The sequence below is a fragment of the Sylvia atricapilla genome, chromosome 19 (assembly GCF_009819655.1).
Source record: "Sylvia atricapilla isolate bSylAtr1 chromosome 19, bSylAtr1.pri, whole genome shotgun sequence".
Taxonomy (NCBI): domain Eukaryota; kingdom Metazoa; phylum Chordata; class Aves; order Passeriformes; family Sylviidae; genus Sylvia; species Sylvia atricapilla.
In genome coordinates, this window is record NC_089158.1 from 7,282,644 (window position 1) to 7,295,001 (window position 12,358).

A 12,358-nucleotide genomic window follows, 5' to 3' on the forward strand; every position below is an offset into this window, starting at 1 on the left:
TTCAACTTCTTCGCTAGCTGGGCAGAACACGCTTTACAAAGGTCTCTTTAAAGCACTTTAAAGCCTCTGCAGAGGAAGCAGAGGGCTAGGAGACCATCACCCACAGCCCATCAAAGGCAAGGCGGTGAGTGAGTCAGGGCAGCGCCGTCTGCCCACAGCCCGCCCGGGGAGCCGCCTGCGAGCCCCGCCGCCGGACCAGCCCCGGCTCGGACCGGGGGGAGCCAAAAACTCCATTTAACACCTTGCCGGACGCTGCCTCCCCGCCCGGTCACAGTCCGCAGAGCCCCGTATTCCGTATCCCGTGTTCCCTATCCCATGTCCCTGTCCCGCAGGGTCCGGTGTCCCACAGGGTCCCGTATTCCGTGTCCCCTGTCCCGCAGGGTCCCGTATTCCGTGTTCCCTGTCCCACAGGGTCCGGTGTCCTGCAGGGTCCCGTGTTCCCTGTCCCGCAGGGCCCACTGTCCCGCAGGCAACACACCCTCTTCCCTCCCTTCCCCTCCGCTCGTACCCGGCCGAGGCCGCGCATCCCCACGCCCGCCGCCATGTCCCGCCCGCCGCTCCTCATGGCCCCGGGGCCGCCTCTCCCCGGGCCCGTCCCGTGAGGGCGGCGCGGCGGCGGCTGCGGAGCCTCCTCCCGAGCCCGGAGCCCAGCCGCTGCCCGGCGCACCCCGCGGCGCCGCGGGGGCTCGGTGAGGGCTCTCCGCAGCCCCTCAGGCCGCGCTCCCGGGCCCGCGGGGCGCGCAGGCGGCGGAGGGGCAGCCCCGGGCCGGGCCCACCGGGGGCTTCGGCGGCGGCGCGTGCGCGCGGCCCGTGAGGCGGCGGTAACATGGCGGCGGCGGGGCGGGAGGAGCCGCCGCTGGGGCTCGAAGCGGTCGCGGAGGAGGCGGCGGCGGCGAGCGCCGGGTTCCGGCTCACGGCGGTGCGGCGAGAGCCGGCGGTGCGGCTGCAGCACGGAGCCAGCGGGCTGGAGCCGCTGGCCTGGTCCGAGGACCACCGGGTGTCGGTGAGCACGGCCCGCAGCATCGCCGTGCTGGAGCAGCTCAGCGACGTGCACAGCGGCGGGCAGGACATGGTCATCCACCGCACCGCCGTGCCCGCGCCCGCCACCGCCTGCACGCTCAAGGTGAGCGCCCGGCACGGTGTGTGAATGTCTAAAGGGGGAGGTGGCAAGAAAAAGGGAGCCAGGGGAGGTTCAGGTTGGATATCAGGAGGAATTCCCTCACTGGAAGAGGGATTGGAGGCCGGGATGGGCTGCCCAAGTGGTGGTGGAGCCATCGTCCTTGGGGGTGTTCAAGAAACGTGGTGCTCTGAGCTGGGTGACACGGTGGGGATCGGTCACAGATTGGACTCGATGATTTCAGAGACTTTTCCAACTTTAATGATTCTGTGGTTTTTCCGATGGTGCCAAGCAATAAGAGAAACGGGCATAAACTGATGGACACGAAGCTGCACCTGAACATGAGAACTTCTTTCTTGTGCAGAATCCAGAGAGGGTCTCACTGTGCTCCCTTCCAGCCTGACCCATCCCGAGATTGTGATCTCCCTCTTGGGGAGCTGCCCTTGCTCTGCCCAGAACTTGCTGCCGGGTCTCGTTTTAAAAGTACAACGGAGAGAAAACCATACCCTAGCAACGTCCAGGGATTCTAAAGTTCTGCAGCTTTTCTGATAATTACTTGAGCTCCAATACAGTTATTTCAGTACAGTTTTAAGTAGGAATCTTCCTTTGTTTTGCTACCTAAGCTGAAGGATTTTTGCTACAGGGATTTCTCTGGCCTTCAGAGAAGAACATCTGACTTTTTATGAAGATAAGAATTGTGGATGAATATCTTATTAAATAATACTTTTGTGTCTGTGAATCTGGTATTTATTTTCCAAAACAATGCTGGGAATATGGAGTGGAGTTGAAATATTGAGTATTTATGTATTATGCCAGGTATCTTTAAGAGAACAGAAGTATGAAAACAGGCTCTTTGATTCACCAGACAAAAATTCAAATAGCTGAGAGTCAAAATTATGCAAATTTGGGGCATTAATGAAGCTGAAGCCTTTAGGAGTGACATCAATTAACCAGTGTAGTGTTGGTTGTGATTGGGGATGCTGTGTTTCAAGAGGGAATTAATTCCAGGAAAGTCTTCCTAAAAAAACCCACAGCTGTACAATTGTTTTAAAGGTTCTTTCTGTTCTCTTTTAGGTTGGCCCCAAGAAGGAGGTGGCTGAGTGCAAGGAGAAATTCGCCAGCTCCGTGGATCCCACCGTCAGCCAGATGTTTATGCTGGACCGAGTGTTCAATCCCGAGGGGAAGTCCCTGACACCCATGCGAGGCTTCAAATATTCCAGCTGGTCCCCTCTGGGCTGCGATGCCAACGGGAGGTGCCTGCTGGCCGCCCTCACCATGGACAACCGCCTGACCATCCACGCCAACCTCAACCGGCTGCAGTGGGTGCAGCTGGTGGACCTCACCGAGCTCTACGGGGAGCGGCTGTTCGAGGCCAGTTACAAACTGTGTAAGGCTGACACTCCCTGCGGGGAGCTGGGAGACTTCCCCGAGTTCCAGCGGCGGCACAGCATGCAGACCCCGGTGCGCATGGAGTGGTCGGGCATCTGCACCACCCAGCAGGTCAAGCACAACAACGAGTGCCGGGACGTGGGCAGCGTGCTGCTGGCCGTGCTCTTCGAGAACGGGAACATCGCCGTGTGGCAGTTCCAGCTGCCTTTCCTGGGGAAGGAATCCATCACGTCCTGCAACACCATCGAGTCGGGGATAAGCTCCCCCAGCGTGTTGTCGTGGTGGGAGTACGAGCACAACAACCGCAAGATGAGCGGGCTGATCGTGGGGAGCGCGTACGGCCCCGTGAAGATCATCCCCGTCAACCTCAAGGCGGTCAAAGGCTACTTCACGCTGAGACAGCCCGTGGTCTTGTGGCAGGAGATGGACCAGCTGCCCGTGCACAGCATCAAATGCATCCCTCTCTACCACCCCTACCAGAAATGCAGCTGCAGCCTGGTGGTGGCTGCGAGAGGCCCGTACGTGTTCTGGTGCCTGCTGCTGATCTCCAAAGCGGGGCTGAACGTCCACAATTCCCACGTGACGGGGCTCCACTCCTTGCCCATCGTCTCCATGACTGCGGACAAGCAGAACGGCACGGTGTACACCTGCTCCACCGATGGCAAGGTCAGGCAGCTCATCCCCATATTCACAGACGTTGCTTTAAAGTTTGAGCACCAGCTGATAAAGCTCTCGGAGGTGTTTGGCTGTGTCAGGACTCACGGAATTGCTGTCAGCCCGTGTGGGGCCTACCTGGCAGTCATCACCACCGAGGGCATGGTCAACGGGCTGCACCCCGTCAACAAAAACTACCAAGTTCAGTTTGTCACCCTCAAGACTTTTGAGGAGGCAGCTGCACAGCTCTTGGAGTCTTCTGTTCAGAACCTTTTCCGGCAAGTGGACTTGACGGATCTCGTACGCTGGAAAATCCTGAAGGATAAACACATTCCTCAGTTCTTACAGGAAGCACTGGATAAAAAGATAGAAAGCTGTGGTTCCACTTACTTCTGGAGGTTTAAGTTGTTCCTCTTGAGGATTTTGTACCAGTCGATGCAGAAAGCCCCCTCAGAGGTCACGTGGAGACCTTCACATGAGGATGCCAAAATCTTGATATCAGATTCCCCTGGGATGGGCAGCACTGAGGATGACCAAGAGGAAGGGACGTCAAAACAAGCCAGCAAGCAGAGCCTGGGGGACTCAGGCAAAGGTGTGGACATTGATGACACTGCAGAAGATTCTCTCCATCAGTCAAGTGACACTGGAGGCCGCGAGCCAATGGTAGAAAAGCTTCTTGAAATACAGGCACAAATTGAGGCTGTAGAAATGCACTTGACACGAGAACACATGAAACGGGTGTTGGGAGAAGTTTACCTGCACACGTGGATTACAGAGAACACCAGCATTCCCACCAGAGGAGTCTGTGACTTCTTAATGTCTGATGATGGCTACGAGGACAGAACAGCACGAGTAAGTGGTGCCTCTGCTCAAGGGATTCCATGTCACTGTCACTTCCTTCTCCCCACTCCTGGAAATACACCTGGGCTGGGAAAGAGAGCTGTGGCATGTCGCCCTTGCCAGTCAGAGTCTGTAGAGCATTCAGCTTAAATTGTCCTTGCTTGATATTGCAAAGTAGGAGGGAATGTAAATACAGATGTTGAAATTTGGATCAGGTACAATAAAGAATAATGATACTTGAGTTTTTGCAGCACAGGGGAGAGGACTGGGGTTATTGTGCTGCTGTGAGTGGGTTTAGAACATGAACTGATTGAGGGATGTTTGTTTTCATTACTAAGTTCATTTAATCCATCATCTTGACACAACTCAACTTCAGATGTATTTCCTCTAGTCAATCACTGTGGTTCTAATGTTAAGAGCTGCAGAAGTCTCTGCTTAAATTATTGTTCAGGTGGTTCATCAGGTGTTGTCGTTGCTCCTTGAGCCTTCAGTGCAAAGATCAGTTTCAGAGGGTCAGAAAGTGGTTGTGTTTTATGAGTTAAGCCCAGGGATTCAGAACCTCATGCAGGACATTGAATTAACCAAGCTGACTGAACGCCTTTGTTACAAAGGCCAGGACTCTAAAAATCCAGCTTTATATTGCATCCAGAAAGAGGAAGGCAGCAGGTGTCCATCACTGGTGTAGTGTGGTGTTCTCCCTGCTGGCATCACAGCCAAGTGTGGCCACCAGTAACTCACTAGGAAAGTGCTCTGGCACAACTGCTGGGCTGTTCTGGCATCCAGTTGCTATGAATTGAAGGTTGGAGAGATTGCTTTTCTTATCTTAGAAGAATCTTGTTTCTTTTTATAGTGAGTAAAGCGACTTCTAAATTGTGTTTTATCTATTCAGTTTGCTGTCACACTTGAAAGGTCCCTGGGATGTGGTTTATACCTATTGAAATGTCATAGACAAATTTGATCACATAAATGTTCTGCTATAATGTTCTGTTGTACTCCCAGGTGGCTGCTGAAGACATCCAGGTAATTTCTGAACAGGAGTTTTTTTTAGCACAGCCACTATGATAGGGATTGCTGTTATGGTCAGTGGTGTGATATCAGTTCTTTCAGTACTTTTAAAATTTGCAAAGAATTACTGTTTTTAGGGTTTGTGTCTCTTCGATGTGGGACAGAAATCTTTAAGAGAACAAAAGGAGAATAAATGAATACTTACTGATACATTGTATTTCTTACACTTGGATTTTTTGGGATTCAGCTCATTCTGCCTCACTCTGAACTCACAGTGAGGTGTTCCCACCCTGGGCTGTGTCACCGAGTGTCTCCTGTGTGTTGCAGGTGCTGATTGGGCACATCCTGAAGAAGATGAACAAACAAACCTTCCCCGAGCACTGCAGTCTGTGCAAGGAGATCCTGCCCTTCACCGACCGCAAACAGGCCGTCTGCTCCAACGGCCACATTTGGCTCAGGTAAGCCAGGGCATAAATCATCCACAGCTTCTCCCCTCCTCTGGAGAACTCCACAGCTTCTCCCCTCTTCTGGAGAACTCCACAGCTTCTCCCTTCTTCTGGAGAATTCCACAGCTTCTCCCTTCCTCTGGAGAACTCCACAGCTTCTCCCTTCCTCTGGAGTATTCCATAGCTTCTCCCTTCCTCTGGAATATTCCATAGCTTCCTCTGGAGAATTCCACAGCTTCTCCCCTCCTCTGGAGAATTCACTTTAGGAGCTCACTAAACCACTTGTTAGCATTGGAGTGAAAAGGCATGAAGCATTTCATTCCATGCTGCAGTTTTATCTGTCTTCTTCCATAGGAGCCAGGGCACTGGAGGTTGGATTTGGTTTTCTTAGCAGGACAATGTTTTTATAATTAAATGCTTTTGAGAATCTTATTTTGGGGGGAATATGGGGTCAGGGAGAAAGCAGGGGAAAATCAAGGACAAGGCATCCTTTGGAACATCACTTGAAGGAGTGTTTGTTCAAGCTCCTTAAGTATTTGAAAACAAAAGCAGTTCAACCAGAAATGATTGAGAGCAGGCACATTGAGAAGTCAGACAAATTCTGGAACATTTAGGAAATGAAATATTCCTATACCAGTGTGGGAAGGTACATGGAGATTGTCCCTGGAGCTGTGGCAAGTCACTAGTTTGTTACAGAGTAAAGCTGTCCATAACAGGTTTTGTGTGCTAGTTTGGGTAAATAAATCATGGCAATAGGGCCTCAAGCTTTTCAACTCCTCTACTGTATGCCAGAATTTTTTTATCAATGATATCTTGATTTTTGACCTTTCATTTTTGTGTCCAAATGCAATTTGGTACACTTGGGGAAGTTGCATTTACCTGAATTAATAAATGATTAATTTTCCTATTTAATGTGGTTTGTTACTGCCTTTACTCTCAGAAAGCAAATTGTGAACAGAACCCAGCCTCCAGTCATAAAACAATAATCCCCAAACCTCCTAATAAAACTGCTTGTCCTTTTCCAGGTGCTTTCTAACCTACCAGTCCTGCCAGAGTTTGGTGTACAGGAGGTGTTTGCTTCATGACAGCATTGCACGGCACCCAACCCCAGAAGGTAAAATGTTCCTGGGGCCAAAAGGGGCAGGATTGGGGCTTTTATCTACAAAATGGCTTGAATTAATTTCACTGATTTTACTCTGTCAGGCAGTTCCCATGTGAAGCTCTGCGTTTCACAGTGTCCTGGTGTTTTCTGGGCATTAGTGATGTGTTAATTACAAACTAATAACTGTAGAAATTGAGGTATAAATCCCACATTTTAATGAAATCTGGGTAAACACATAATCTGTGCTGGAATGCTCCAGCAGTTTGATATACAAGTTGAATATATCAGGATCCAGAGGGATAAAGAAACAGGAACTAAGGGCTGTGTTCTGTGAAGAATGTAATTTCAGTTTAGAAAATGAGAACACTGCAGTTGTGCCATGGTGATCCTCTAAATTTTTTTTCCTATAAAGCTATGAGCATGTAAGGATAAAGTGTGGAGTGTTTCTCCTTAATTTTGTCCCATGCTGAGGTGGAATTTAAACTGGCATTACTTGAAACTCCAGGGCAGAAATAGAGTTGGATTTCACTGAACTCTCAGTCACTCCTGCATGTGAATATATACAAACTGTCCAGGATTTCTGTTGAGTTTGGGCATCTCAGGTGTCATTTCTCTGTTCATCTCAACCTCCAGCTCTAAACAACTTGTTTTCTTATTTGCAGATCCTGAGTGGATCAAGAGGTTATTGCAGGGACCTTGCACCTTCTGTGATTCTCCTGTGTTCTAGAGAAAAGCTGCGTCAAGACTGAAAGTGTTTTCTCTACTGCATAAGCTTCCTTCAGCCTCAGGATACAGAGACAGGAACACAGACTCTGCTGGAGGGGGAACACCTTGTCCACAGCCCTGTACATAGAATATCACAGATTCCATAAACTCCTAAAATCCAGAGCCCATTCCATGCTCCAGAAACAGGAACATGCCTGGAAGAGCCATTTTAAAGCTGTTTGGAAATGCATCCAGGGAACCCTCAGCAGCTGGACACTGACAAGGAGCTGCAGGGTTGAGCACAGTGGGAATTGTCCTTTCTGCCTGACACCAGTGTGAATTCCCAAAAGCTGGGATGGGAACAGCAGAGCTGCCTCTTGAGTGGTCTTGGTGGGTAGAGAAGGCTCCAGCTTGCAGTGCTCTCCTTTGCTTTTGAACCCTGGCATTTGCTGTAGAACATGGAACTCCAGATAATCCATGGTTCCAGTGTCTTGCCCAGAGAGGCAGATGCCAGTTACAGCCATATGAAAGAATTTGGCCATTACATGAATTTCACTGAAAGTCTGAAAGAGTAACTGCCTCAGAATTGTAACAGTGTTTCTGTCAGAAGCCAAGGTATTGGCTGCCTGGGTCAAATAGGAATCAACAAGGCTAATTTTTAAAAATAATAATTATTAAACTAATAGCAGTTAGCTTAAACACTAATATAAATACATATATATAAAATTTCCAATGCTTTTAAGTCTCTTGCCCCACTTCCTTTTTCTGAACTAAATTCTAACTCCTTCCCAGCTCTTGCCTATATATTTGCCTGTGGTTTCACTTAACCCTCTACCATGAGGAATCCTCTTTTCCAGAGAAACTCAGTTACCAAAAGCATTACCAGTTAACACTACTGTCAGTTAAATTGAGAGTCTCCTGCAGTTGACTTTTACACAAATCTGACACACAAATAATCACTCTCAGCTGACGTTTTGTCTTTTCATAAAAGCTCACTAAAAACCCCAAAACAAACAGAACACCCCAAACCCAATCCCAGCATGGCTGACATGCTCTAGGTAGGGCCAGGGAGGCTGGTAAAGCTCCTGGTGTATCCCAGAGTGATTTGGGTTGGAAGGGACCTTGAAGCTCATCTCCTTCCACCCGTGCCATGGGCAGGGACACCTTCCACTGTCCCAGGCTGCTCCCAGCCTTGTCCAGCCTGGCCTGGGACACTTCCAGGGATGGGGCAGCCACAGCTTCTCTGGGAACCCTGTGCCAGGGCCTCCCCACCCTCACAGGAAAGGATTTTTTCCTAATATCCCATCAGCCTGTTGAAGCCTTTCCCCCTTGTCCTGTCACTCCAGGCTCTTGTAGAAAGTCCCTTTTCCATCTCAAGTGGCTGAGCCCAGAAATTTATTTTGCCTTCTAATTGTCCTATCAGAGAAAAACACCTTTTTTTGCCATCTGTTCCTACAGAGAGCAGAATCCTTTTCAACCTCCTATGCAGTGTTAGAGGAATAACACCTCCTAAATGTGTGTGGTTACACTTGGTACAGTTTGTCTTGTTAACTTCAATCCATGCTGTCACATAATCCTGAGTTTGTGTATTTCCATTCTGCAGAGTACCAATGGCAGAGGTGTCGCCCTGTCTGTGACTCCTGGCACTTTTCACTGTGTGGGAAGTGCTCTACAGCTGTTGAGAAATCATGGAATTGTGCTGACAGTATCAGTCTCCCACCAGTGCATGTGTGATTGGTGCTTGTTTCCTTGATTCAATGACTATGCATATTTTGTTCCTGTTCCTTCACTTTTAATAGGAACATTTTTTTTTTTTCAGCAAACATTAAAGAAGTCAGCTGTCCTTCTGCTCGGTGTCTCATGCATTAAGCATGATCATGCATTGACTGAGAAGAACATTACTCTAGTAGCTTAGAAACAGCAGAAGCACATTCATCTGTAAAATAATTAGCCTTGTTTGTAAATATCCTTGGAAGTGATACCATAATTGTATTAAAGAAACATTTAGTTTTTTATTGCTGTGCATTGAGAATTGAAATTACTTCAGTGTGTCTGCAGAGAAGGGAAATGTAGCTCATGTTGGTATCAGTAAAACAAGGAGTGACCTTGACACCCAACGTGTGTGGAGTTTGGGGTCAGCTCTGGTACCTGGGACAAAATTTCCCAGTGCTGATGGGGTTTGGGGGAACAACATCCATTTCCCTGTGAGCTGAGTAGAGGTTTATTCTTGGTGGTTGAGAAGATATTTTTAGATGGAAGCTGCAAGTCCTCGCCCTGGCAGCTGTGATCAGCTCATCAGTAAATGTTCCAGTTTAGAAATTCTCCTGCCTGTGGAGAAGGGGAGAAGCCCTGCAGAACCCTGTCCCAGTGCTTTCAGAAAAAGTCAAAGAACATTCCTTTGCCTGTGGTTTAGACACCCTAAAAATATCCTACTGAAATGTTGAAGTCTGGCTGACCCAAAGGTTGACATGATAACAGATTAGATTGCATCCTGATGATCATTTCTGGCAGTTCTCTTTAATTTCACTGGGCTGAGTTTTAGTGCTTTGCCATGGAGAAGCTCCAGCACATCTCACATTAACATTGCAGCATTACTCTTTATTTTCCCTGTCTTTCAAGGCAGTAGATACTCAGTCTGCTATTTCCAGTTTATTTAACCTCGTTTCAGACCTCTAGGAAAATGGAATTTTAAAGCCAACAATGTTGTCTTTGTCTGCCAGTGGAGATCCTTTAGCAAAAAGCTTTCACTCTTCACCCTGACCTGTTCACAACAGGTACAGAGAAACTGGGATTTCATTTTTGTGTAAACCAGCACTTGTCCCTAAGTGCATTTTTAACCAGAATAGCAGAGCCCACCTCACTCAGTAACATTTAACCCCTGCTGCTGACCTGAGTGGGTTTGGCTGCCCCAGCGAGCGCTGAGGCTGCTCCAGGAATCTTTTTATGCCTCAGATTTGCGAGGGGCAGCTCTGGGCACACAGGCATTGATCCTGATCCTGCAGAGCTGCAGCAGCACCTTGTGTCCCACACGTTGTCCTGATAAATCTCCCTGTCACCTCATGGGGAAGGGGAGCAAGGAACAAGCACCTGCTGCCAGACCCTTGTGTTACTTTGCCATTATCAGAGTTGCCTCCTCAAACTATTACCAAGGCCTAGTCTGTTTTGAGACACCAACTGAAGTGTTCAAAGAACAAATCCCACAGAATTTGAGTTCATCTTGGTAAGTTTTTGCCCAAGTTTTGCCGGATACTTCAGCCAAGTAAATAGTTGGAAGATGGCAGTCAACTGCTTCACCATTTGGTGGTGAACACTGTTCAACAACCCTAATCACCAGAGGGAGAACAGCATTCCAGCAGAGACTGAGGGCTCCTGATGCTTTTTTTTTTTAAAGGGTTGTGATACTTGCATTTGCAGCTGAGAATTAACAGGCAGAGATCTTGTTTGTCCAGAGCTGAGGTGTCATTTTCCTTGATGAGGAGCTTCTGACAGCATTTAAGATTTGCTGCTCATGCTGGTATCACACTGGGAGTTAATCCATCCTCCACTGGGATGAAGACATCACCCCCTTGGCTAATCCAAGCTGGATGGGTAAGTGGAACAGCTCTGGACTGTGCACTGTCTCAGTGCCTTGCTGCTGGATGCCATTATTGGAACCAAGGAGGAAGTTTGGGGTCACAAGGACTCAGTCATGACTCCACTCCCTGCTCTGGGAGTGGTGATGGGGGACCTCATTGCTGCCTTTTACCTCAGTTCACTTACAGCTCTGGGACTTCACCATTGTCACCCTTTCCTTTGGTGTTTCCTCATCCTCTTAAGCCTATTGTGTATTTCTAGAGAGGAAATACTGTGGTTGTATTTTATGCATACATAAAGACAGTAAATATTCTTTGGAAGAAAGGAGGAGGATGAACCATTCCTCATGCTCCTCAGAGCCCTCACCACAGACCTGTTGGGGTTAACACCATTCCCTGAGCAGCATCCAAGCCTCACAGGGAAAGGTGAGAGCAGGGAAATCATTCCAGAGCTACAGGAGATCCCTGTAGAGAGGTGGATCTCCTGCCTGGGGGTATTCAGGTGCCCTTCCACCACTGAAGGATCTGGTGTCTGGAGCTGGTGGACACAAAAGTTTGTGGAACAGTTGGACAAACTGACCTTGTTGCTAAACTACATAATTAACAGCATAACTTAGGGTACAGCACAAGCTCTAGGCAGCCCTCTCCACAAAGTGTCTCTGGGAAGCAGAGTGATGGAAGGTGTCCATTCCAGACCTGGGCAAAGCTGTACAATCAGTAAAGGCTGAGCCCTGCTGTGCTCCTACCACCTCCTCTTTACCTTGTTTTTCTCATTGCTCAACATTTGTTTTGCCAGAATAAGATGCTAATAAAATCACGCCTAGTTACCAAATTGGTTTTCAAGTGTTGCATTCCAATTATAAAAGCCTAATTCCTCCTTCCACCCACTGAACCTTTTTGGTATTAACAGGCTTTACTATGCAAAGTCATGCAGGGGCTGTTTCGTTTACAGTAATTAAATGAATGTCAATTGTTTTAGTTGTTTCTGAGGGAGAGTTGTACATGAGTATTAGCATGTTCTGCTAACCCTGACGTTCTGCACTTCAGGCCTGCTGCAAACCCTTGGGGGTTGACCACTGACCTGAGACTCCTACCCAGACATGCCAAGTGCATCTCAATGAGACTGAGCTCTTTTTCTCAGTTTCTATGGAACCAGCGGAGCGGAACTAATATAGCATCCGCATATAGATGAAAGAATGAAGAGGAAAAAGGGCTTTACAGCTAAATTAATTAAGCAGATGTACCTGTCTAATTAAAGATGCACTGTCCCTTTTGTACCCTAGCTGCAGTACAAACAGTATTTAAATACACTCTCTACCCATTTCATCTATCAAAATATTTAGTAGGAACGCTCAGATGAAGGTGATATTAGCAAGATGAGCTTCCCATGTATTATTAATAGAAGGGCTCCCAATTATGCACAAATGCTGCAGCACATCTTCATAGCAATGGCAGGAAAGCCAGCTGCCCAAGCAGTCACCAACCAGCACATTTGTAACAGGTAGGGCTGTTAAAGAGGTCCTTGCCC

General features: G+C 48.4%; 2 protein-coding genes across 3 annotated transcripts in view; one reads left to right on the forward strand and one right to left on the reverse strand.

Moving 5' to 3' along the window:
* Window positions 1-586, reverse strand: part of DDX31 (DEAD-box helicase 31) — a 43,313-nt gene extending 42,727 nt beyond the window's left edge. Inside the window, exon 1 of the mRNA XM_066332800.1 lies at window positions 509-586. Within this exon, the coding sequence (XP_066188897.1) occupies window positions 509-565 (57 nt within the window). The 5' untranslated portion in view covers window positions 566-586. The remainder of the gene's footprint in view (window positions 1-508) is intronic.
* A 240-nt stretch (window positions 587-826) lies between these two features.
* Window positions 827-9,273, forward strand: GTF3C4 (general transcription factor IIIC subunit 4). Of its 2 annotated transcripts, XR_010745058.1 has the most exons (6): window positions 827-1,123; window positions 2,192-4,012; window positions 5,333-5,463; window positions 6,477-6,565; window positions 7,216-7,648; window positions 8,862-9,273. XR_010745058.1 is itself a non-coding variant. In XM_066332799.1 (5 exons), exons 1-5 carry the CDS (start codon window positions 827-829, stop codon window positions 7,278-7,280), a joined length of 2,403 nt encoding a protein of 800 aa, XP_066188896.1. In that variant the 3' UTR covers window positions 7,281-9,273. The 2 variants fall into 2 exon arrangements, 1 of the variants encoding a protein (XP_066188896.1); XM_066332799.1 differs by having other exon boundaries at window positions 7,216-9,273.
* The last annotated feature ends 3,085 nt before the right edge of the window (window positions 9,274-12,358 follow it).

What these genes read in the sequence shown, in the direction of transcription:
- GTF3C4 (XM_066332799.1), top strand. Translation starts at nt 827, where the DNA reads ATGGCGGCGGCGGGGCGGGAGGAGCCGCCGCTGGGGCTCGAAGCGGTC. An exon ending in CCACCGCCTGCACGCTCAAG is followed by an intron (nt 1,124 to 2,191) that starts GTGAGCGCCCGG and finishes GTTCTCTTTTAG; the next exon opens with GTTGGCCCCAAGAAGGAGGT. An exon ending in ACGGCACCCAACCCCAGAAG is followed by an intron (nt 6,566 to 7,215) that starts GTAAAATGTTCC and finishes TCTTATTTGCAG; the next exon opens with ATCCTGAGTGGATCAAGAGG.